The sequence below is a fragment of the Rana temporaria genome, chromosome 3 (assembly GCF_905171775.1).
Source record: "Rana temporaria chromosome 3, aRanTem1.1, whole genome shotgun sequence".
Lineage (NCBI taxonomy): Eukaryota > Metazoa > Chordata > Amphibia > Anura > Ranidae > Rana > Rana temporaria.
Window position 1 is genome coordinate 470656564 of NC_053491.1, and position 23211 is coordinate 470679774.

A 23211-nucleotide genomic window follows, 5' to 3' on the forward strand; every position below is an offset into this window, starting at 1 on the left:
TTGATGGGCACAGTTTCTGCAATTGATGGCACAGTGGCTGCATTTGATGGGCACAGTGGCTACATTTGATGGGCACAGTGGCTACATTTGATGGGCACATTTCTTCAATAAACGGCACAGTGGCTGCATTTGATGGAAATAGTGGCTGCTATTGATGGGCACAGTGGCTGCAATTGATGGCATAGTAAGGCTGCAATTGATGGCACATTGAGACTGCAATTGATGGCACAGTGGCTGCATTTGATAGCACAGTTTGCGAAATTGATGGCACAGTAGCTGCAATTGATAGGCACAGTGGCTGGATTTGATGGGCACAGCAGCTGCTATTGATAGGCACAGTAAGGCTGCAATTGATGGCACAGTGAGGGTGCAATTTAGGGACAATGGCTTCATTTAATGGGCACAGTGGCTGCTATTGGTGGGCACAGTAAGGCTGCAATTGATGGCACAGTGAGGCTGCAATTGATGGCACAGTGGCTGTATTTGATGGGCACAGTTTCTGCAATTGATGGCACAGTGGCTGCATTTGATGGGCACAGTGGCTACATTTGATGGGCACAGTGGCTACATTTGATGAGCACATTTTCTTCAATAAATGGCACAGTGGCTGCATTTGATGGGAACAGTGGCTGCTATTGATGGGCACAGTGGCTGCAATTGATGGCATAGTAAGGCTGCAATTGATGGTACATTGAGGCTGCAATTGATGGCACAGTGGCTGCATTTGATAGCACAGTTTGCGCAATTGATGGCACAGTAGCTGCAATTGATAGGCACAGTGGCTGGATTTGATGGGCACAGCAGCTGCTATTGATAGGCACAGTAAGGCTGCAATTGATGGCACAGTGAGGGTGCAATTTAGGGACAATGGCTTCATTTAATGGGCACAGTGGCTGCTATTGGTGGGCACAGTAAGGCTGCAATTGATGGCACAGTGAGGCTGCAATTGATGGCACAGTGGCTGTATTTGATGGGCACAGTTTCTGCAATTGATGCTACATTGGCTGCATTTGATGGGCACAGTGGCTGTAATTCATGGCACAGTGAGACTGCGGGCCTGATTTACCAAGCCTTTACTCCATGACTCATGGAGTAAAAGCAGGAGTAGCAGCCGTTTGGCCATTTACTAAAGAAATACGCTGCTAGTGCAGTGTATTTCCCTAGTTACTAATGTGCTCCGTGCGCCCAGGAGAGGGTGCATTGTGCACCAGTACAGACCTGGCGCACGGCACATTGAACTGTAAATTGCGGGGGTTTGGGCGGGAGTTTATTAGGGGGGGAGGTGGGGGGATGCAGGGGAAGTGAAGTGACATGTGTTTTGAAGTGTTTGGCGGGCCGAATTGAAAGGGAAAGTGTTTTTTTGAAAACAGATCCCCGTACGCTTGCACAGTGCGCCTGAACCTCGGGAGGTTCATTTGCATACTGGGCATGCGCAGAGAGAAAAGTCAGGGATTCCCGTGCGCCTTGTCAGTACGCCGTGAAAATCTTGGTAAATACCAAGCGGCGTACCCGTGAATGCGCTGCGTGACGCGGCGCACGGGAATCTCCGAGCTGTTTTCAGCCCTGAAGGGGAACTCCGCGCCAAATTTCAACTTGAAATCGGCGCGGGTCCCCCTCCAGGGCTACATTAGGCTCTTAGGCTTGGTCCGGAACGTGAGGGGTTAAACCCGCGCCGATTCGGCACGGGGGTCCCCCCCAGATCCAAACCAAGCCCTCATCCCAAGCATGCAGTCTGGCCCGGACAGGAATGGGGGCGGGGACGAGCGAGCGCCCCCCCCCCTCCTGAGCCGTACCAGACTGCATGCCCTCAACATGGGGGAGTGTGTGCTGTGGGGGAGGGGGGCACTGCCCCCCCACCCCACAGCACTCTTGCCCCCATGTCGATAGGGACAAGAGCCTCTTCCCCGACAACCCTTGCCATTGGTTGTCGGGGTATGCGGGCGGGGCTAATCGGAATCTGCGAGCTCCCTTTAATAAGGGGACCCCCAGATGCCGGCCCCCCACCCTATGTGAATGAGTATGGGGTACATCGTACCTCTACCCATTCACATGGGGGAAATGTAAAGTAAAATAAAACACCACACAGAATAAAATATTTTATTAATCTACTCCGGAGCCCCCCCTTTCTTCTTTAGCTCTCTTAGAAGGGGGGGGTTTCTTCTCTCCCGATCTTCCGCCGGGACCCTGGGCTTCGGTGATTTCTGCCGGGGGAGGGCGCCATCCCTCGGTCCTCTCCGGAGCCTTCCGCCGGATGCCCCCACCCCATTTAAGCTCTTTTTCATTAGGGAGGGGCATCCGGACTTCGGGGTCTTCTGCCGGGGGATGGCGCCTATCCCCGGTCTTTCCGGTGCCTTCCGCCAGGGTTCCGGTCTTCCTGGTCTTCTGCCGGGGGTGCGCCAACTCCCCGGTCTTTTCTCTTCTGTCTTCTCTGCTCCCTCTTCTGCCTGGCTCCCCCGCGGAGCCAGGGCTTTCTTCCGTCTTCTTTCTTCTTTCTTCCTTCTTCTGCCTGTCTCCTTCGCGGAGCACAGGGCTTGTCTCCGCTGTCTTCTCCCTTCTCTTCCATTCGATGTTGACACGACGAGGTCCGGCGCTGGAATGCCGTCTGAGCAGTGGGCATGGACTTATATAGGGCAATGCCACATGTGACCTCAACCCATGTGACATCACATTCCCATCATGCCCAGGGAATGTGATGTCACATGGGTTGAGGTCACATGGTGGCATTGCCCTATATAAGTCCATGCCCGCCGCTGACACGGCATGTCAGCGCGGAACCTCGTCGTGTCAACATCCAATGGAAGAGAAGGAAAGAAGGAAGAAGACAGCGGAGACAAGCCCTGTGCTCCCGGAGGAGACAGGCAGAAGAAGGAAGAGAGAAGAAAGAAGACGAAGAAAGCCCTGGCTCGCGGGGGAGCCAGGCAGAAGAGGGAGCAGAGAAGACAGAAGAGAAAAGACCGGGAGGTTGGCGCACCCCCGGCAGAAGACCAGGAAGACCGGAACCCTGGCGAAGGCACCGGAAAGACCGGGGATAGGCGCCATCCCCCGGCAGAAGACCCCGAAGTCCGATGCCCCTCCCTAATGAAAAAGAGCTTAAATGGGGTGGGGGCATCCGCGGAAGGCTCCGGAGAGGACCGAGGGATGGCGCCCTCCCCCGGCAGAAATCACCGAAGCCCAGGGTCCCGGCGGAAGATCGGGAGAGAAGAAACCCCCCCTTCTAAGAGAGCTAAAGAAGAAAGGGGGGGCTCCGGAGTAGATTAATAAAATATTTTATTCTGTGTGGTGTTTTATTTTACTTTACATTTCCCCCATGTGAATGGGTAGAGGTACGATGTACCCCATACTCATTCACATAGGGTGGGGGGCCGGAATCTGGGGACCCCTTTATTAAAGGGGTCTCAGATTCTGATAAGCCCTCCGCCCGCATACCCCGACAACCAACGGCCAGGGTTGTCGGGAAGAGGCTCTTGTCCCTATCGACATGGGGACAAGAGTGCTTTGGGGGTGGGGGGCAGTGCCCCCCTCCCCACAGCACACACTCCCCCATGTTGAGGGCATGTGGTCTGGTATGGCTCAGGAGGGAGGGGGGCGCTCGCTCGTCCCCACCCCCATTCCTGTCTGACCAGACTGCGTGCCTGGGATAAGGGCTTGGCTTGGATCTTGGGGGGGGACCCCACGCTATTTTTTTTGGCGCAGGATTAACCCCTTATGTTCCAGACCAAGCCTAAGAGCCTGGTATGCACCTGGAGGGAACCCACCTTATTTTTTTTTTTGGGGGTCTGGAGTTCCCCTTCATGAACAGCGATCTGTCATTTACACATGTCAGTCCCACCCCCCCCCCTACAGTTAGAACACACCCAGGGAACATATTTAACCCCTCCCTCGCACCTAGTGTTAACCCCTTCCCTGCCAGTGGCATTTTTAGAGTAAGCAATGCATTTTACAGCACTGATCGCTAGAAAAATGCCAATGGTTCCAAAAAAGTGTTCCATGTGTCCGCCATAATGTCGCAGGACCGATAAAAATCGCTGATCGCCCCAATAACTAGTTAAAACAAAAAAAAAATATATTTTGTAGACGCTATAACTTTTGCCAAAACCAAACACTAAACGCTATTTGCGATTTTTTGGAACCAAAAAGATGTAGAATACGTATCGGCCTAAACTGAGGGTTTTTTTATTTTTTAGAATATATATTTTTTGGGGATATTTATTATAGCAAAAAGTAAAAATAATTTTTACATATGTGGGCGGGACTTACGCAAGTCCCGCCCACATATATAAACATCGTTCAAACCACACATGTGAGGTATTGACGCGTGCGTTAGAGCAATACTTTTACCACTAGACCTTCTTTGTAACTATAAACTGGTAACCTGGAAAAAAAAGAAAAAGGTCGCCTATGGGGATATTCACGGAATTCATTTTGGCCCCATTGCAGGAGTGTTTCCAATAGTAAAGCGTGACATGTAAGGTATCTATTTACTCAGTGTAACATCATCTTTCACATTATCCCCAAAAATTGGGCTCACTTTTGTGTTTTGTTAATTTTTAACCACTTGAGCCCGGACCATATTTCTGGTCAATGACCGGGCAAGTTTTTGTGATTCGGCACGGCGTCGCTTTAACTGACAATTGCGCAGTCGTGCGACGTGGCTCCCAAACAAAATTGGCAACCTTTTTTTTTCCCACAAATAGATTATTAAATGTGCGTGTTTACTTCTGTCTTTAACACCTCCCCTCAGGCTGGAAAGCATCAGATCAGGGGAAACAAAAAAAAAAAAGCTCTCATTCCATTGCAGCTTGGTTCCTACATGTGTGATGAACTGAGCATGCTCAAACACTTAGAAAAAAAATATCCTTTCTTTTTAAAAGGTGAAAAACACTCCTTGGATGCTCATAGAGCGTGGTTTGGGTTAATTGCAGGTGTGCCCAATTACAAGCTCACCCAAACTAGAGACTGCAATTTGTTCATGTGATTTCAATTGCTTCATTACTAGCACTGTTATAAAAAGCTTGGATTGATCAGTCCTCAGCTGCCCTCAGAAGGGGCAGGCTGGCAGAAATGCTGTTGTGAAACACAAATGTGGTTTGTTGCATGGGTTTTGTTTTATTTTGCCAATGGTTTTGGTTTATTTTTAAATGATGTTCACTTTGATGTATTTGTATATGTGGCCTTATTTTATGAAAAATGTGTGAAGCTATGGTTATTTAGAATTTTGAAATGTATTTTTGTTTGTGTTTGTTTGTTTGTCTTTTTTTGCTTTCCTTGTTTTGTTGACCAATAAAAATTACTTTAAAATTGTTAAGTTTGTCTTTTGTTACTTTTTCATGCTACATATGTTGACAGCTGCAGCTGAAATCGGTTTGGGCCTAACAAATTATGTGTGTCTAAGCTTCTTTCCTGGTGTGTAATCATGAAATGTTTGCCATGTTTATTCTCCATGACTTTAAAGACAAAACTGGTAATTTTCTTTTTTCTGCAGTGGTCCTCAGCCCTCAAGTACCCCCGACAGGACATGTTTTGTGGATTTCTCTTATCAAGAATTGCTGTCCAGACTGTATTTTAAAGCACATGTGCAAGATGAAGGAAAACCTGCAAACATGGCCTGTGGGGGGGGGGGTTTGCTATTGGTGGACAGGCTTGACGTGCTGATTTACAGCACTGTGCTTAAATCTAGCGCAAGGCAATCCTATTCAAATTGTGGGTGTTTGAGGGAAGCCAAGTGAGTGTTAGAACCCCTGCTTTGTGTTTTTTTATTTTTGTGTTGAGCTTTGTGTCCCTTTTCTTAAAATTGGCTTCACTTCCTGTCACACAGCTGAACAGGAAGTGAGGTTAAAACCCCACCAGTGTAATTTCTTGGGGACACAGGTCAATCTAACTAGTGTCCCCATTAAGCAAATTGCACTCCAGCACTGCTGTGTACACCCCAAATCATGGGTCTTCAAACTACGGCCCTCCAGTTGTTCAGGAACTACAATTCCCATCATGCCTAGTCATGTCTGTGAATGTCAGTGCATTACAAGGCCTCATGGGATGTGTAGTTCTACAACAGCTGGAGGGCCGTAGTTTGAGGATCCCTGCCCCAAATGATTATTTAGTTTGGGGTTTAGTAAAGGCAAAGCCACTCTGCAGTACAAGCATAGTTGCTGAAAATCAGAGAGGAAGCACTGATGGTTTTAACATCCAATCCTGTAGAAGCAAAGTTGTTTTGTTTTCTTCCTTGCTTTGCACTTGTAGGAGTGGATTTGCCTTAGTAAATGGACCCCAAAGTCCAAGATCCCTAATAATTTGGGGTGTACACAGCAAAATGCTAGAATGCAATTTATATAATGGGAAACTATTTAGATTGATCTCTGTGTCCCCAAGAAAAGATATTAGTAAGGTTTTACCCTCACTTCCTGTTTGGCTATGTGACAGGAAGTGAATGAATTAGAAAGGGTGAAGACACCTCACAAATGTTGTCACTATCAGGGGTGCAGACATCCCCAAAAAAATGAGCAGATAATACTTATTTGCAAATTAATAATTTTTTAGTTAACATTGGGTGGGGTGCTCTAACACACACATTCCTACATATTAGCCACGCTGTATCCTGGCCTATTGGCATGGTTATATTTTCTTAGGGCTCTCAATAAAACTCTATGAAATTTGTGCTTAAACTAGAACCAGGGGCGGACTGACAACTCATGGGGCCCCCGGGCAATAGAAGATTATGGGGCCCCTCTGGCTTACAGATGGCCACCACGCCAGGAGGTAGTGCAGAGGTGGGCAGCTAAAATCTTGGGATATTCACATTAAAAGCATGTCATTTTCGGACATATCAGGGACAGATCGAAAAAAACCACAGATTTTTACATACTGTCCCTGGTTTTACTGAGCCTGGCAACCCGGATGGGGCCCCCCTAGTGGCATGGGGCCCTCGACTCAATGGTCAGTCAGCCCCTGACTAGAACTATAATCAACACTTTTTATTTTCTTTAATTTTGGATAGAGTGAGGGAGGGTTATAGGCCCTGTCAGTTTATTTTGTATTATCTGTGTCCAATTGGGGAGATTTGCCTTCACTTCCTGCCCCATAGCCAAACAGGAAGTGAGAGAAAAACTATGCAAATTAACCACTTCCCGCCCAGCCTATGGCCGATTACGTCCGGGAAGTGGTTACACAATCCTGACAGGACGTCCTGCAGGATTTCATGCCGCGCGCGCCTGTGGGGGCACGCAGCGCGGCGATCGGTGATGTGGGGTGTCAGTCTGACACCCTGCATCTCTGATCTCGGTAAAGAGTCTCTCACGGAGACAGAGACTCTTTACCACGTGATCAGCCGTGTCCAATCACGGCTGATCACGATGTAAACAGGAAGAGCCATCGATGGCTCTTCCTCACTCGCGTCTGACAGACGCGAGTATAGGAGAGCCGATCGGCGGCTCTCCTGACAGGGGGCGTTCACGCTGATTGTTTATCAGCGCAGCCCCCCCTCGGATCACCACACTGGACCACCAGGGATGCCCACCCTGGACCACCAGGGTGTGCAAAAAAAAAAAAAATATAGAAAAAAAAAAAAAAAAGCATTAAAAAAAAGAAAAAAGATGCCAATCAGTGCCCACAAATGGGCACTGACTGGCAACCTGGGAAAATCAGTGCCACCCCACAGTGTCCATCAGTGCCACCCCACAGTGCCCATCCATGCACAGTGCCCACCTATCAGTGCCCACCTGTGCCACCCATAAGTATCCATCAGTGCCACCCATAAGTGCCGCCCATAAGTATCCATCAGTGCCACCCATAAGTGCCGCCCATGAGTGCCCATCTGTGCCGCCCATGAGTGCCCATCAGTGCTGCCTATGAGTGCCCATCAGTGCCGCATAGCAGCGCCGCCAATCAATGCCACCTCATCTGTGCCCGTCAGTACTACCTCATCGATGTCCATCAGTGCCATCTCATCGGTGCCCATCAGTGCCGCCATATCAGTGCCCGTAATTGAAAGAGAAAAACGTATTTCCAAAAAAATTAACCTAAAAAAATTAAAACGTTTTTTTGTTTCAAAATTTGCAGTCTTTTTTTAGTTGTTGCGGAAAAAAAAATCGCAGAGGTGATCAAATAACAACAAAAGAAAGCTCTATTTGTGGGGAAAAAAGGACGCCAATTTTGTTTGGGTACAGTGTTGTATGACCGCGCAATTGCCATTCAAAGTGCGACAGTGTTGAAAGCTGAAAATTGGCTTGGGCGGGAAGGTGCGTAAGTGCCTGGTATGGAAGTGGTTAAGGGAATCCAGTGCCCCCCCAGAACTAGTGTGTGGGTCCCCTGAAAATTTCTGGGCGGGTCATACAAAAACAGGGTGTGGCTTTGACAGGAAGGGGTGGGTCATTTTTCTATTAGGAGGTGCAGATATGTAGTCAGGCCTAGGGCAGAACAAAACCTAAATATACTACTGCATATTAGGGCTTATTTAGACCGGATCCGATTTACAGCGTGTTTTTATATTGTGGGAGGAAACCCACGCAGGCACAGGGAGAACATGCAAACTCTATGCAGATGCTGTCACGGGCGGGATTCGAACCAACGACTCTTTTGCTGCTAGGTCAAAGTGCTATACACTACACCACTGTGGTGAACGAACATGATTGCAGCTGAAAGCATGAGAACTTTTATTTTTTTTTTATCAATACCATGCTTTCCAGCCTTATTGACCCCGCCTCTCTCCATAAAGAGGACCTGTCACACACTAGTCCTATTACAAGGGATGTTTACATTCCTTGTAATAGGAAGAAAAGTGATCCAAAATCAAAAAAAGTGTCAAAAAAGTACAAGAATAAAAATATGAGGTAAAAAAAACAAACAAATAAATAAAATAACGCCCCTGTCCCTAGAAGCTCGCACTCAGAAGCAAATATGCATGTAAGTCCCGCCCACATATGTAAACACCATTCAAACCACACATGTGAGGTATTGACGCGTGCGTTAGAGCGAGAGCAATAATTCTAGCCCTAGACCTCCTCTGTAACTCTGAACTGGTCACCTGTAAAAAAAAAAACAAGCATCGCCTATGGATATTTTTATGTCCCGAAGTTTGGCGCCATTCCATGAGTGTGTACAATATTAAAGCGTGACAAGTTAGGTATCTATTTACTCGGTGTAACATCATCTTTAACATTATCCATAAAAATTGGGCTAACTTTACTGTTTTTTTTTTTTTTAATTCATGAACCGTGTTTTTTTTTTTGGGCCAAAAAAAAGGCGTTTGAAAAATTATTGCGCAAATACCGTTGGAAATCAAATAAAAAATGACCGCTAACTTTATTCCCTAGGGTGTCTGCTAAAAAATTATATATAATGTTTGGGGGTCCTGATTAATTTCCCAGGAACAAAATATAATTTTTACATGAAGGAGAGAAGTGCCAGAATAGGCGCGGTATGGAAGTGGTTAAAGTGAAATAATAAAAGTGAAATATTCCTTTAAATTTGATACAGGGGGGGAGGGGGGTACACGCATGTTTCCCGTGCTTAGAACTGTCCCTGTACAAGATGTCATTTCTGAAGTGAAACAAAAAAAAGGAAGTTTAAAGTACTCATGGCTATAAAGAATACAGTCATTGCTCATTAAAAAAAAAAAAAAAAAAAGGGGGTCCCTCCAAATTAAATTACCAGGCCCTTCAGGTCTGGTGTGGATTTTAAGGGGAACTCCACCCCTGGGACCCGCCCCCCTCTGACGCAACAAGTAAACTCCTTAGAAGATCATGTGCGTCAGAGGGGGGCGGGGTCACAGAGCGTCACACAGCGGGGGAATTCAATTTCAATCGCGCCGCCCGGAGAAGAAGTTCCCGCCGTGTCACACTCATGTGACCCCGCCCCCCTCTGACGCACATGACCTTCTAAGGAGTTTACTTGTGGCGTCAGAGGGGGGCGGGTCCCAGGAGCGGGAACACGGCGGCCAAATCAAATTCAAACGCTGGGTCCGGGGACGAGAAGGCTGGCGGACCGAGAAGAAGACCGCAGAAGACACAAGATGCGGACGAGGAGGCTGGCGGACGGACGGAGAAGAAGACAGGACAAGACAACGGGCAAGATGCGGGACCAGAAGGCTGAAGGACGGACGGAGAAGATAGAAGAACACGTCGGGCAAGATGTGGACGAGAAGACCCAAGAAAGAAGCAGCGGAAGAAACCCAAAGGAAAGAAGAAAAGAAGATTTTATTAAAAGATTTGTCAAAAACCGGCTACTGTCATTTTTAACACTTTGACATTTTTTTTGGGGTGAAATGGTAGAGGTACAATGTACCCCATTACCATTTCACATAGGGGGGGGGCAGGATCTTGGGGTCCCCTTTGTTAAAGGGGTCTTCCAGATTCTGATAAGCCCCCCGCCCGCAGACCCCCACAACCACCGGGCAAGGGTTGTGGGGATGAGGCCCTTGTCCCCATCAACATGGGGACATCCTCCCCATGTTGAGGCAATGTGGCCTGGTGCGGTTCAGGAGAGGGGGGGGGCGCACTCTGTCCCCCCCTCTTTTCTGCGGCCGGCCAGGTCAACGTGCTCGGATAAGGGTCTGGTGTGGATTTTTAGGGGGACTCCACGCCATTTTTTTTTCAATTTGGGGTGGAGTTCCCCTTAAAATCCACACCAGACCTGAAGGGCCTGGAATGGATATTTGCCGGGAACCGCACGTCTTTTTTTTTTGGGGGTTTTACGGCGGGGTTCCCCTTAATATCCATTCCAGACCTGAAGGGCCTGGTAATTTAATTTGGGGGAACCCCTACACATTTTTTTGTTTGTTTTATGAATGAATCCCTTTAGAATTGTCAGAGCCGACAATTCATTATAGCCGCGTGTGAATTTTTAAATGACTTTTTTCCTTCTGAATGTCACTTTGTGCAGGGGGAGTTCTAAGTGCGGAAAAAATGCGCTATTTCACATGCTGACATTACACCCCCCCTAGGTACGAAATTTAAAGGAATATTTCACTTTTATTGTTTCACTTTAAGAAATATTAATTTCACTGCTCCCGAAAAAACGTCCGTTTTAAAAAAATAAAAAAGCATTGATACATGTTCCCTGGGACAGGACTGAGGTCCCCAAACACTTTTTAGGACAAAACTAGCAGATTAGCCTTTAAAATGAACACTTTTGATTTCTCCCATAGACTTCTATAGGGAGTTTGGCGCGGCTTTACATATTAGTTTCAATGCGCCGGCTGCTACGCTGGTTCATGCGCCCAATTAAGCCTCCACCCGGAGTACTAATTAACGCATGAACCAGCGCAGCGCACAGAGCATAGTAAATCAGGCCCTGCGTGTTATGTTTTTTTTCCAGTATTTTTCAGAATTGTTCAGGTTGTTTGCCCCCCCCCCCCCCTCAAAAAAATAAAAGATTAAGCACAAGCCTCCACTGATAAAGACTTATTAAATCATACACTAAAGATTAATGAACATAATTAAAGGTTTACTTACTCAAGCAGTTCCTTCTCGAAATATTCCACTAAGCAAATTTCCTTTTCCTCCGCGAGCTTTACTTCCTTCTGTGTTCTGGGCGTCTGGCCAGATTTCTTTCTCTACAATATACATTATATATACAGGCACAGTGGCTGCATTTTATGGGCACAACAGCTGCTATTGATGGGCACAGTGTGGATACAATTGATGGTACAGTAAGGGTGCAATTTATGGAAAATGGCTGCATTTAATGGGCACAGTGGCTGCTATTGGTGGGCACAGTAAGGCTACAATTGATGGCACAGTGAGGCTGCAATTGATGGCACAGTGCTGTATTTTATGGGCACAGTTTCTGCAATTGATGGGCACAGTGGCAGCATTTGATGAGCACAGTGGCAGCATTTGATGTCACAGTGGCTGCAATTGATGGCCACAGTGGCAGAAATTAATGAGCACAGTGGCAGCATTTAATGGGCACAGTGGCTGCCATTGATGGCACAGTTGCTGCAATTGATAGGCATGGTATGTGCATTTGATGGGCACGGTGGCTGTAATTGATGGCACAGTGGTAGCATTTGATGAGCACAGTGACAGCATTTGATGAGCACAGTGGCAGCATTGGATGGCACAGTGGCTGCATCTGATGGGCACAGTGGCTGCAATAGATGGCACAGTGGCTGCAATTGATAGGCACAGTGGCTGCATTTGATGGGCACAGTGGCTGCAATTGATGGCACAGTGGCTGCAATTGATGGCACCATGGCAGAAATTGATGGCACAGTGGCTGCATTTGATGGGCATAGTTTCTGCAATTGATGACACATTGGCTGCATTTTATGGGCACACCAGCTGCTATTGATGGGCACAGTGAGGCTGCAATTGATGGCACAGTGAGGGTGCAATTTATGGCCAATGGCTGCATTTTATGGGCACAGTGGCTGCTATTGGTGGGCACAGTAAGGCTAAAATTGATGGCACAGTGAGGCTTCAATTGATGGCACAGTGGCTGCATTTGATGGGCACAGTTTCTGCAATTGATGGCACCTGGGCTGCATTTGATGGGCACAGTGATTACATTTGATGGGCACAGTGGCTGCATTGTATGGGCACAGTGGCTGCATTGTATAGGCACAGTGGCTGCATTGTATGGGCACAGTGGCTGCATTGTATGGGCACAGGGTCTGCATTTGATAGGCACATTGGCTGCATTATATGGGCACAGTGTCTGCTATTTTCCCCCGCAAGCTTTACTTCCTTCTGTGTTCTGGGCGTCTGGTCAGATTTCTTTCTTTGCAATATACATTATATACACAGTATCTCACAAAAGTAAGTACACCCCTCACATTTTTGTAAATATTTTCTTGTATCTTTTCATGTGACAACACTGAAGAAATGGCACTTTGCTACAATGTTGTGTAGTGAGTGTACAGCTTGTATAACAGTGTCAATTTGCTGTCCCCTCAAAATAACTCAACACACAGCCATTGATGTCTAAACCACTGGCAACAAAAGTGAGTACACCCCTAAGTGAAAATTTCTTGCATTCGCACATGATTTTTTATTTTTGTTGTGGTGTTCGATTAACTTCTTCCCGCCTGCCATATAGCAGAATGATGTGTGCAAAGTGGTTTCATTATCCTGAGGGATAAGCCGCGATTGCGCGCCCCCAGCTGACACACTACATCACCGATCTTGGTAAATAACCTCTGGTGCGGGCTCTTTATCATGTGATCAGCTGTGTCCAATCACAGCTGATCACAGTGTTAACAGGAAGAGCCGTTTATCGTCTTTTCCTCTATTCGCACTGACAGACACGAGTAGAGGAGAGCTGATTGGCGGCTCTTCAGACAAGGGGGGATCTGTGCTGATTAATTATCAGTGCAACACCCCTGAGGATGCTCACCCGTGCCCACCAGGGATGCCAGCCCATGACCACCAAGTATGCCCACCCATGACCACCAGGGTTGCCAATCAGTGCCCATTAGAGGTGCCAATCAGTGCCCATTAGGGGTGCCAGCCTGTGCCCATCAGTAAATCAGTAATGCTTACCAGTGCCATATCATCAGTGCTGCCTATAAAGCCTTGTACATGATCAGTCCATCCGACTGAAGGACTGTTCTCATCGGTTAACCGATGAATCTGACTGATGGTTCGTCGCACCTACACACCATTAGTTAAATAATCTATCGTGTCAGAATGCAGTGACGTAAAACACAACTACGTGCTGAAAAAAACAAAGTTCAATGCTTCCAAGTATGCGTCGACTTGATTCTAAACATGCGTGGGTTTTTAACCAATGGTTTTGCCTACTAACGATCGGTTTTGACCTATCGGCTAGCAATCCATCGGTTAAATTTTAAAGCAAGTTGGCTTTTTTTTTTAACCAAAGCTTAAATAACCTATGGGGCCCACACACGATCGGTTTGGACCGATGAAAACGGTCCATCAGACCGTTTTCATCGGTTTAACCGATTGTGTGTACGCGGCCTTAGAGCCATCTACTGGTGCCCATCGGTGCCACCCATCAGTGCATCCTATACATGCCCATCAGTTCCACCTATCAATGCCCATTAGTGCTGCATGGAGCACTGCAGACCACTAAGCTCCGAAGAAAGGGGTACGCCCCCGAAACGCGCCAGCTTTAACATTGATTGTTGGTTCAAGTGATTATCGTGTTCCACTGATGTTGCTGGATTTCTGCTGCACTGTCTTTTAAAGCCTGATTTTAACCACTTCCATACCAGGCACTTACGCACCTTCCCGCCCAAGCCAATTTTCAGCTTTCAGCACTGTCGCACTTTGAATGGCAATTGCGCGGTCATGCTACACTGTACCCAAACAAAATTGGCGTCCTTTTTTCCCCACAAATAGAGCTTTCTTTTGGTGGTATTTGATCACCTCTGCGATTTTTTTTTTTGCGCAACAACTTGAAAAAAAAAAAAGTTTTTATTTTTTTCTGTTAATTTTTTTGTAAATAAGTAAGTTTTCTCTTTCAATTACGGGCACTGATGAGATGGCACTGATGGACATTGATGAGGTAGTACTGACAGGCACAGATAAGGTGGCACTGATTGGCGGCGCTGGTATGCGGCACTGATGGGCACACATAGGCGGCACTGATGGGCACACATAGGCGGCACTGATGGGCACACATAGGCGGCACTGATGGGCACTCATGGGCGGCACTGATGGGCACTCATGGGCGGCACTGATGGGCACTCATGGGCAGCACTGATGGGTGGCACTGATGGATACTTATGGGTGGCACAGATGGGCACTGATAGGTGGGCACTGGGCATGGATGGGCACTGTGGGGTGGCACTGATGGACACTGTGGGGTGGCACTGATGGACACTGTGGGGTGGCACTGATGGACACTGTGGGGCGGCACTGATTTACTCATGTTGCCAGTCAGTTCCCATTTGTGGGCACTGATTGACATCTTTTTTTTTTAATGCTTTTTTTTTTTCCCCCAGACATTTTTTTTTTCCAGACTTTTTTTTTAGTTTGCCCTTCCCTGGTGGTCCAGTGTGGCGATCCGAGGGGGGGCTGTGCTGATAAACAATCAGCGCGAACCCCCCCTGTCAGACACGAGTGAGGAAGAGCCATCAACGGCTCTTCCTGTTTACATCGTGATCAGCCGTGGTTGGACATGGCTGATCACATGGTAAAGAGCCTCCGTGAGAGACTCTTTACCGAAATTGGTGTTGCGGGGTGTCAGACTGACACCCTGCAACAACGATCGCCGCGATGCGCGCCCCCGGGGGCGCGCAGCGACTCAGAATCCTGAGGACGTCATATGACGTCCAGTCAGGATTCTACAACCTCTTTGCCGACGTCAATATGTCATTGGCGGGCGGCAAGTGGTTAAACTCCACATTGTGAGTATAATGATTGATTTTAACATTTGAATAAATTCATTTTATCAGTATCACACTAGGTCTGTGCGCCCTCCGTTCTTTTCTTTTTTCGTAGTTTTATGAATTCCCACGATTCTGAGGAGGGCTGCAAGACTCTAGAAGATATCTTTTAATTGAACTACACCACCCCATAGCACTTCCCGAAAATACTGGAGCGCAGGAGACTTGTTTCTGTTTATCCATTAGTGCTGCATATCAGTGCCACCTATCAGTGCACATTAGTTCTGCTATCATGGCCACCTATAAGTGCCCATCAGTGCAGACTTTCAGTGCCCATCAGGGCCACATATCAATGCCCATCAGTGATGCATATCAGTGCCTATTAGTTCTGCCTATCAATGCCCATCACTGCTGCATAATAGTGCCACCTCATCAGTGCCCATCAGTGCCGTCTTATCACTGCCCGTTAGTGTAGCCTCACCAGTGAAGGAGAAAACATTCTTATTTACAACGGGGTAGATTCAGGTAGGGGCGCGCACTACTACGGATGCGCAGCGTACCGTTTTTACGCTACGCCTCCGTAAATTACTTGAGCTACGCTTCATTCACGAAGCATTTGCTCCGTAATTTGCGGGGGCATTTCGTAAAAGTCACCTGCGTAAGCGCGCGTAATTTAAATGATCCCGTAGGGGGCGTGGATCATTAAAATTAGAAAATTTCCCGACGTGCATTGCGGTAAATGACATCGAAAGGACATCATTTGCTTCGACGTGAACGTAAATGGCGTCCAGTGCCATTCACGATTCACTTACGCAAACAACGTAAATTTCGAAAATCGTGACGCGGGAACGATGTGTATACTTACCATTGGCTGCGCCTCCTAATAGCAGGAGCAGCCTTACGCAGAAATCGACGAACGCAAACAGGGCGCGCGTACGTTTGTGAATCGGCGTGAGTATGCAATTTGCATACTCTACGCTGACCACTACGGGAACGCCACCTAGCGGCCATCGTAAGAATGCAGCCTAAGGCCCCGTACACACGACCGAGTTTCTCAGCAGAATTCAGCCAGAAACTCGATCGGAGCCGTATTCTGCCGAGAAACTCGGTCGTGTGTACACTTTTCAGCGAGGAAGCCGACGAGGAACTCGTCGGGCCAAATAGAGAACATGTTCTCTATTTCCTCGTTGTTCAATGAGGAAAGTCGGCCCGCCGAGATCCTAGGCGGCTTCAACACTGAACTCGACGAGGAACTCGATGTGTTTGGCACGTCGAGTTCCTCGGACGTGTGTACGGGGCCTCAGATACGACGGCATGAGAGACTTATGCCAGTCATATCTTAGGCCGTGTACTCACAAGAGGATCTATCCGCTGGAATTGATCTGCGGATCAGTTCCAGCGGATAGATCCGCTGGTGTGTACAACCCAGCGGATCTTTTTCCGCGAATTTTTTTCGGGCCGACCGATTTCCAGCGGATAGATCCGGTGGTGTGTACGGCCCAGCGGATATTTATCCGCGGATATATTTCGGGCCGACCGATTTCCAGCGGATAAAAATTTCTTAGCATGCTAAGAAATCTATCCGCTGGAATCGGCTCCAGCGGATCGATCCGGTGGTCTGTACAGACTCACCGGATCGATCCGTCCGAACACATCCCTCGCATGCGTCGTAATGATTCGACACATGCGTGGATATCCTTATATGACAGCGTCGCGCACGTCGCTGCGTCATCATCGCGGCGACGGTGCGACACGTCACCGCGGACGGAATTCCGCGGGGATTTTGATCTCCTGGTTAGTACAACCAGGAGATCAAAATCCGCCAGAGGATTTATCCGCGGATACGGTCCGGCGGACCGTATCCGCGGATCAATCCTCTCGTGTGTACCCGGCATTAGGCTACAGTCGGCGTATCGAGCTTTCTGAATACAGAAAGTCGATACGTCGGCGCTACTTAGCAATTACGCTGCGTATCTATGGATACGCAGGCGTAATTGCTACCTGAATTTACCCCAACATTTTTTGACAGAAACAAAGAATTTTTTATTTTTTTTTCAAAATTGTCGGTCTTTTTTGATTTGTTTAGCAAAAAAATAAAAACCCCAGCAGTGGTGAAATACCACCAAAAGAAAGCTCTATTTCTAGGAACAAAATGATAACATTTGAATTGTCATTTAAAGCGCAACAGCGCTGAAAGCTGAAAATTGGCCAGTACAATACTGCGTCACCTCACTAATTATCAATCGTAATTGATAATCATTTTTTTGTAAATGTTCCACTAAGTGCAGGTATTATTACAAGATTGCCAGAGTGAAGGAGATGAGTAGGGTTGGGCAGGTAAAACAAGATTCCATATATAGATGAACCGTAACCCGGACCTTAGATAGTAATTTATAACTAGAAACAGTCGGATACACTCTGCATTTTGTAGATGGCTCTTGCTAGCTGAATATGGATGCTTTCATTATTTACGGCACAAAAACATTATTTTTCTGGCTTTTCTCCATGTGATGTTAAATGCATTGTATTACTTCCCTGTAAGCTCTGATGTATCACAACAAGGAAAAGGAAGGGCAATACCGTGTGTCCTACAAAGACGTCCTAGATACGTTTCTTATTATAGACTGTAAGCCTCCCTGGAAGAATATGAGGAAACCGGGTGTCTTTCTCTGTGCATTGGTCGTCATCTTCTTTATGGGGGTAAGTCTAAATTTTCAGTATATCTTCTGGGCAAATAGAACTCATTTCTTGATGTCGTGTTTAGAAATATCAGGTTTCAGTTGTTAAATGATCGTTCCAATTAAAATGGATATTTCAGGTTGTGGTGGACACTAAAGATCAGTAGACACGTGCACACTGTTTCGGAATTTAGTTTTCGACCGAAAAATAAATTGATTTAGTTACTCCCGAAATTCGTTTTTTATTTATTTAATTTTTCGTTAGAAATTTCATTCGTCCGAAAATCCGAATGAATTAAGGTCGAATCTGACATTGAATACTTATGGTGTCTGTCGAATGTTCTAAGAAGATTCGACAGAGCAGCGAAACTGTACGTCAAATCGTACATTTTCGGTCGAATGTTCTGCCTTCAAGCTATAGTAGAATTCTAATGTTGTATGACTAGTAATAATTATTTTTATCAATTATTATTACTAGTCAACCAACATTAGAATTTTTCTATGGGACCGGAAATGTATGATTGCGGCGTCGTACAGTTTAGCTGCTTGTCGCCATTCGACAGACACCTTAAGCCTCTAATGACAAATTCAACATTTGTATGATTGTATGTTTTTCGATGCTTTGTTGAATCTTCGTCGTTCATGTTGAATTGTCAAGTTAGTTCTAGCTATTTTACTGCTTCTCCTCTTTGGTTACAATCAGCCAATAACATTCATCATCATCATTATTTTTATTTTACTTTCCTTGTTGAATCTTTTCTCTCTATAATGTCAAATCTTTTCTCTCTATAATGTCGCATCTTTTCTCTCTATAATGTCGAATCTTTTCTCTCTATAATGTCGAATCTTTTCTCTCTATGTCGAATCTTTTCTCTATAATGTTGAATCTTTTCTCTCTATAATGTCAAATCTTTTCTCTCTATAATGTCGCATCTTTTCTCTCTATAATGTCGAATCTTTTCTCTCTATAATGTCGAATCTTTTCTCTCTATGTCGAATCTTTTCTCTATAATGTTGAATCTTTTCTCTATAATGTTGAATCTTTTCTCGCTATAATGTCGCATCTTTTCTCTCTATAATGTCGAATCTTTTCTCTCTATAATGTCGAATCTTTTCTCTCTATGTCGAATCTTTTCTCTATAATGTCGAATCTTTTCTCTATAATGTTGAATCTTTTCTCGCTATAATGTCGCATCTTTTCTCTCTATAATGTCGAATCTTTTCTCTCTATAATGTCGAATCTTTTCTCTCTATGTCGAATCTTTTCTCTATAATGTCGAATCTTTTCTCTCTATAATGTTGAATCTTTTCTCTCTATAATGTCGAATCTTTTCTCTCTATAATGTCAAATCTTTTCTCTCTATAATGTTGAAACTTTTCTCTCTATAATGTAGAATCTTTTCTCTCTATAATGTCAAATCTTTTCTCTCTATAATGTCGAATCTTTCCTCTCTATAATGTCGAATCTTTTCCCTATAATGTCAAATCTTTTCTCTCTATAATGTTGAATCTTTTCTCTCTATAATGTTGAATCTTTTCTCTCTATAATGTCGAATCTTTTCTCTCTTTAATGTTTAATCTTTTCTCTCTATAATGTTGAATCTTTTCTCTCTATAATGTTGAATCTTTTCTCTCTATAATGTTGCATCTTTTCTCTCTATAATGTCAAATCTTTTCTCTCTATAATGTCGAATCTTTTCTCTCTTTAATGTTTAATCCTTTCTCTCTATAATGTCAAATCTTTTCTCTCTATATTGTTGAAGCTTTTCTCTCTATAATGTTGAATCTTTTCTCTCTATAATGTTGAATCTTTTCTCTCTATAATGTCGAATCTTTTCTCTCTATAATGTTTAATCTTTTCTCTATATAATGTCAAATCTTTTCTCTCTACTGTATAATGTTGAAGCTTTTCTCTCTATAATGTTGAAGCTTTTCTCTCTATAATGTTGAAGCTTTTCTCTCTATGTCAAATCTTTTCTCTCTTAGACTAATATAGCCAGATTCACATAGAGCAGCGTATGTTTAAGCGGGCGTAGCGCATCTCATATGCGCTACGCCGAAGTAACATAGAGAGACAAGTACAGTATTCACAAAGCACTTGCTCCCTAAGTTACGGTGGCATAGCGTAAATGGGCCGGCGTAAGCCCGCGTAATTCAAAGTAGGCTGGTAGTGGGCGTGTTGTATTGAAATGAATCGTGACCCCATGTGAATGCATGGCCAAACGAACGGCGCAATCGCGCGCATTCTCAGAATCACGTCGCAAATACTCCCTACGATACGACGTCACAATGCGTACAACGTGAAACCTCACTGACGCCCAACCCCATTCACGTATGACTTACATAAACGACGTAAAATCCAACGGCACTTCCGACGTCCATACCCTAAACGACTTAGACCAGCTTTTTGGTGGTTTAACTTTACGCCGGAAAAACGCCTTACGTAAACAATGTATATTACAGCGACGGGCGCAAGTACGTTCGTGAACCAGCGTATCTAGCTCATTTACATATTCGACGCGTAAATCAACGGAAGCGCCCCTTGCGGCCAGCGTAAATATGCACCCAAGATACGACGGCGTAGGAGACTTACGTTGGTCGTATCTTGGCCAAATTCAGGTGTATCTGGTTTGCAGAATACTCTTAAAGATACGACGGCGCACATTCTGACTTACGACGGCGTATCTACTGATACGCCGGCATAAGTCTACCTAAATCTGGCTAATAGAGTTAAGGTTAGGCACATTTGACCGACGATCTTTCGGTCAGATCTTTCGGTTTTCGTTTGGTTAAAACAATAACAAAAATAGCTGGAATTCGGACGAAAATGTATTCGGACGAAAACAAATGCACATGTCTAAAGATCAATTTATAACTAACTTTTGAAGAAAGGTGCACACAGAAAGGGCTTTGCATATCACAACCAAACAAAACATTTCCCAGCACACTTACCAGTTGGCCTGCAAAAATAAATAAATAAATAAATAAATACATTTGATCCTGTCTAACAATTCACTTTAAAAACAGAGGGCCAGATCCACATACAATTAGAAAGGCGCAGCGTATGTGAGATACGCTACGCCGCTGTAACTTACTTTTTAATTCTTTGAATCCACAAAGAGTTTGCGCCGTAAGTTACGGCGGCGTAGTGTATCTCTCGGTGCGTAATTCAAATCGGCGAGTAGGGGGCGTGTTTCATTTAAATGAAGCGCGTCCCCACGCCGAATGAACTGTGCATGTGCCGTCCCTAAATCTCCCGCTGTGCATTGCGCTAAATGACGTCGCAACAACGTCATTTTTTAACTTAGACATGAATTACGTCCATCCCTATTCACGGACGACTTACGAAAAAAAAAAAATTCAAATTTCGACGCCGGAACGACGGCCATACTTAACATGGCAAGTCTGACTATACGCAGCAAAATACCAGCTTTAACTATACGCCGAAAAAGCTGACTAGCGACGACGTAAGAAAATGCGACGGCCGCGCGTACGTTCGTGGATCGTCGGAAATAGCTAATTTGCATACCCAACGCGGAAAACGATGCAAACTCCACCCAGCGGATGCCGAAGTATTGCATCTATGATCCGAAGGCGTACAAAGCCGTACGCCTGTCGGATCGAACCCAGATGCCGTCGTATCTTGGTTTGAGGATTCAAACTAAAGATACGACGCGGAAATTTGAAAATATGCCGGCGTATCAGTAGATACGCCGGCGTACTCTCTCTGTGGATCTGGCCCAGAGGGTTTAGTTGCACACATTTGCAAACATACAGTTGTACTCATAAGTTTTCATACCCTGGCAGAAGTTATGATTTCTTGGTAATTTTTCAGAGAATATGATTAACACAAAAACATTTCTTTCACTCGTGGATAGCGTTTGGCTGAAGCCATTTATTCTCAATCAACTATATCTATATTTAAAATGATCTTGCGCTAAAGAGAATGCACTTAAAACAGTATCCAATAAAGGTGTAAACAATGTCCAATAAGGTATAAACGTGCAATAAACGGGTGAAGAAACAGATAAACAATCAATAATGAAAAGTTCATCAAAGGTGCTGATGATGAAAAAAAAAATTTTCAGCAAATGTTTTTGTGCTGAAAATGCCCCCCTTGGCCTATACTTACCTAGTTACCTTTTTGTGCCTGATCTCCTGGACTTTGGGGACCCGATACCTGCCGGCCATAGGTGCCCTGGACCCCAAACTTGGCACACATGCAGCCCCACTCTTCCTCTACAAGTTTGTTGTTCGGGGGACCTACGGCCAGGTAGCACCGATTTTTCAAAGCCGGGGACCCCTTTCATAGACTCCCATGTTAAACGGTCATTTCTCCGGTGACTTTGGGGATCCGGTTCCCGGCCGATCGTAGGTCCCCTAAACTTGGCACACATGTAGCCCCACTTCTCCTCTACAAGTGCGCAAAGTTTGTTGTCTGGGTGACCTATGGCTGGGGAGAATTGATTTTTTAAAGCCAAGCACCCCTTCCATAGACTCCTATGTTAAACGTCAGTCTAGTCATGGACACAGTGAGGCATGTGCATAGTGAGGCATGGACACAGTGAGGCATGGGCACAGGGAGGCATGGACACAGTGAGGCATGGACACAGTGAGGCATGGACACAGTGATGCATGGACACAGTGAGGCATGGGCACATAGGTATGAGGAGGCTGAGTGCGTTCAGGTGTGTAGGTGGGCTAAGTACAGGTATGAGGGGTCTGTGTTCATGCAGGTATGAGGGGAATGAGTGCGTACAGGTGTGTGAGTGGACTTAACACAGGTATGAGGGGACTGAGTGCGTACAGGTGTGTGGGTGGGCTGAACACAGGTATGAGGAGGCTGAGTGCGTACAGTTATGTGGGTGGGCTGAGTACAGGTTTGAGGAGCCTGAATTTGGACAGGTATGAGGATGCTGAATGCGTACAGGTATGAGGGGACTGAATGCGTAAAGGTATGAGGAAGCTGATTGTGTACAGGTATGAGGAGAGTGAATGCATACAGGTATGAGGGGGCTGAATGCGTACAGGTATGAGGAAGCTGAGTACAGGTATGAGGTGCCTGAATGCGGACAGGTATGAGGGGACTGAATGCGTAAAGGTATGAGGAAGCTGAGTGAGTACAGGAATGAGGAGGGTGAATGCGTACAGGTATGAGGGGGCTGAATGCGTACAGGTATGAGGGGGCTGAATGCGTACAGGTATGAGGGGGCTGAATCCGCACCGGTATGAGGGGGCTGAATTTGT

General features: G+C 45.8%; 1 protein-coding gene across 2 annotated transcripts in view; it reads left to right on the forward strand.

The window, feature by feature from the left end:
- The first annotated feature begins 17568 nt into the window (after positions 1–17568).
- Positions 17569–23211, forward strand: part of LOC120933626 (NXPE family member 3-like) — a 69998-nt gene continuing 64355 nt past the window's right edge. The window contains exon 1 of one of the 2 annotated variants that reach the window (XM_040346935.1): positions 17569–17986. In XM_040346935.1, coding sequence (XP_040202869.1) covers positions 17834–17986 — 153 coding nt within the window. In that variant the 5' untranslated portion in view covers positions 17569–17833. The remainder of the gene's footprint in view (positions 17987–23211) is intronic. The other variant, XM_040346934.1, reaches the window with a different exon arrangement.